Raw genomic sequence first — 2,069 nt, forward strand, 5'->3', positions numbered from 1 at the left:
TGTCGTATTCGTGACAAAGACAGCCATGGTGCTCCTCGAGACCCCGACGAACTCCTTTGATTCAAGGTCATGGACATACCTTCGATCGCGAGGGTGGTACACGAAGTCAATGACAAGGCGCTTGTCGTCGTCGACAACACCATGCTCTCCCCCCATGCTATGCAACCCCCCTGGATCTTGGCGCCGATATTGTTTACGAATCCGGCACCAAGTATTTGTCGGGCCATCACGATATCATGGCCGGTATCATTGGTGTCAACGATGCCGCAGTCGCCGACAAATTATACTTCACCATCAACGCCAGTGGTTGTGGATTGTCGCCCAACGACTCCTTCCTATTGATGAGAGGTGTCAAGACCTTGGCTATTCGAATGGAGAAGCAGCAATCGAACGCGCAGCAAATTGCCGAGTTTCTCGAGAATCACGGCTTTCGTGTGCGTTATCCCGGCCTCAAATCTCACCCTCAGTACGATTTGCATTGGTCGATGGCTCGCGGTGCCGGAGCAGTGCTGTCCTTTGAGACGGGCGACGCCTCACTGTCCGAAAGGATCGTGGAGGCTGCTCGCCTGTGGGGTATCAGCGTGAGCTTCGGCTGCGTCAACAGCTTGATCAGTATGCCTTGCCAGATGAGTCACGCGAGCATTGACGCCAAGACCCGCAAAGAGCGACAAATGCCCGAAGACATCATCAGACTCTGTGTCGGAATTGAAGATGTCGAGGATCTCATCGATGATCTGTCACGCGCTGTAAGTTGTTCACTGCAGGCAGTTGACCAAGCAACATGAGCAAGCTAACAGAACCCAGTTGGTCCAAGCTGGAGCCGTTACTGTGACGCTGGAGGGGATCCAAGCAAATCCAGTGGCGGCATAGATGGATCACAGAGAAGCCATCATTACAAAGATCGAATTCCGGCTGCTGCATGAGATTGAACAAGGGACTATGCACTAGCTGACTTTCCAGGCAGCCAGTGGGAGCTGAAACAGCTGTCGACAGGTAGCCAAAGAAAGCATCGAGAGAAAAAATGTTGATTATAGAAGTCAACGCCAGCATGTCATGCTTTGTTTGTTTGTGTCGTAAGAATTCAAGTTTCAAACTGAAGGCCCACCATTCAAGATAGTGACACGAGCAACATGAGTACGCAGGAGTGACAATCAACCATGCCGTCTATCGTCGATGGTATGTAGGCCTTGCTAATAGACGTAAATATGATCAATTCTTACGAAAGGCGACAGTTTTATTACCAACGTATAGCTATGCAAACGAGCCTTGAATCATGTTGCTCACCCGACAAATGAGCATCCGAACAACTCCTAAAAGATGCGTTTTCCTGGAGAGCAAGAGAAGCTCTACGAAAAATCAAAACGATCGGGCAAAATGACAGGGGCTACAAGGGTCCAGGTATACAAAGCGTAGCAAACCCAAGCGCTGACGATCTTGATCCAGCTCGCAAAGTAGGTGCGACCAACAGGAGCAAAATCGCCATCCTGCTTCGACTGATCGAAGCTCATCGCAAGTAATGTAGCGATCCAGGCAGTAGCAAGGAAGAAGATAATGTGGAAGACGCTATAGTTGTACTGCGTCTGCGTTCTCTCGTCGTCGCCAGGTGACTTGTTGCCGGCATCGCTCTCGTCATCAGATAGAAGGGCGTCTGCTGGAAGACTCCCTTCTTCAACTGCGCGACGCAGGGCCTCGGCACGCATCTCGCGGCGAGCGCCAGGCTGCTGGGTAACAAGATCGTGCTCATCATCCTCGGGAAGCCGGATCGCGCCATTGGACCCCATACCAAGGCTCTGAGTGGCAGCGCGCGTAGTAGTATAAGCAACAGTAAGCATCGTAACGATTGCGCCTATGACGATCGATGTTGTCCGGGTTCCCTGGGCCCGGATCAGAGGGTTGCATTGTCTATCGTCGGGTTCCATAGACACAGCGGACATGGTCAGGTATGTACAGTACACTGCCACCATCGCTGCTTGAGCGAGACCAGCCTTGGGGTTATACTCCTGAACTGTCGGATTGACGGAGATGAATGAAGTGACGAGCCAGAAAATGAGGTTGATGGTAATGGCAGC

At 51.7% G+C, this 2,069-nt stretch overlaps 2 protein-coding genes across 2 annotated transcripts in view; one reads left to right on the forward strand and one right to left on the reverse strand.

Annotated features, from left to right (window-relative positions):
* Positions 1 to 236: 236 nt before the first annotated feature.
* On the forward strand, positions 237 to 1,096 carry VDAG_09037 (cystathionine beta-lyase; the record flags this gene model as incomplete). Its single annotated transcript, XM_009656840.1, has 2 exons — positions 237 to 746; positions 805 to 1,096. 2 exons carry the CDS (start codon positions 237 to 239, stop codon positions 868 to 870), a joined length of 576 nt encoding a protein of 191 aa, XP_009655135.1. The 3' UTR covers positions 871 to 1,096.
* Positions 1,097 to 1,195: 99 nt separating this feature from the next.
* The window catches only part of VDAG_09038 (membrane protein TMS1), a 1,772-nt gene continuing 898 nt past the window's right edge, over positions 1,196 to 2,069 (reverse strand). Inside the window, exon 4 of the mRNA XM_009656841.1 lies at positions 1,196 to 2,000. Coding sequence (XP_009655136.1) covers positions 1,347 to 2,000 — 654 coding nt within the window. The 3' untranslated portion in view covers positions 1,196 to 1,346. The remainder of the gene's footprint in view (positions 2,001 to 2,069) is intronic.

Source organism: Verticillium dahliae, genomic scaffold, assembly GCF_000150675.1.
Source record: "Verticillium dahliae VdLs.17 supercont1.24 genomic scaffold, whole genome shotgun sequence".
Classification (NCBI taxonomy): domain Eukaryota; kingdom Fungi; phylum Ascomycota; class Sordariomycetes; order Glomerellales; family Plectosphaerellaceae; genus Verticillium; species Verticillium dahliae.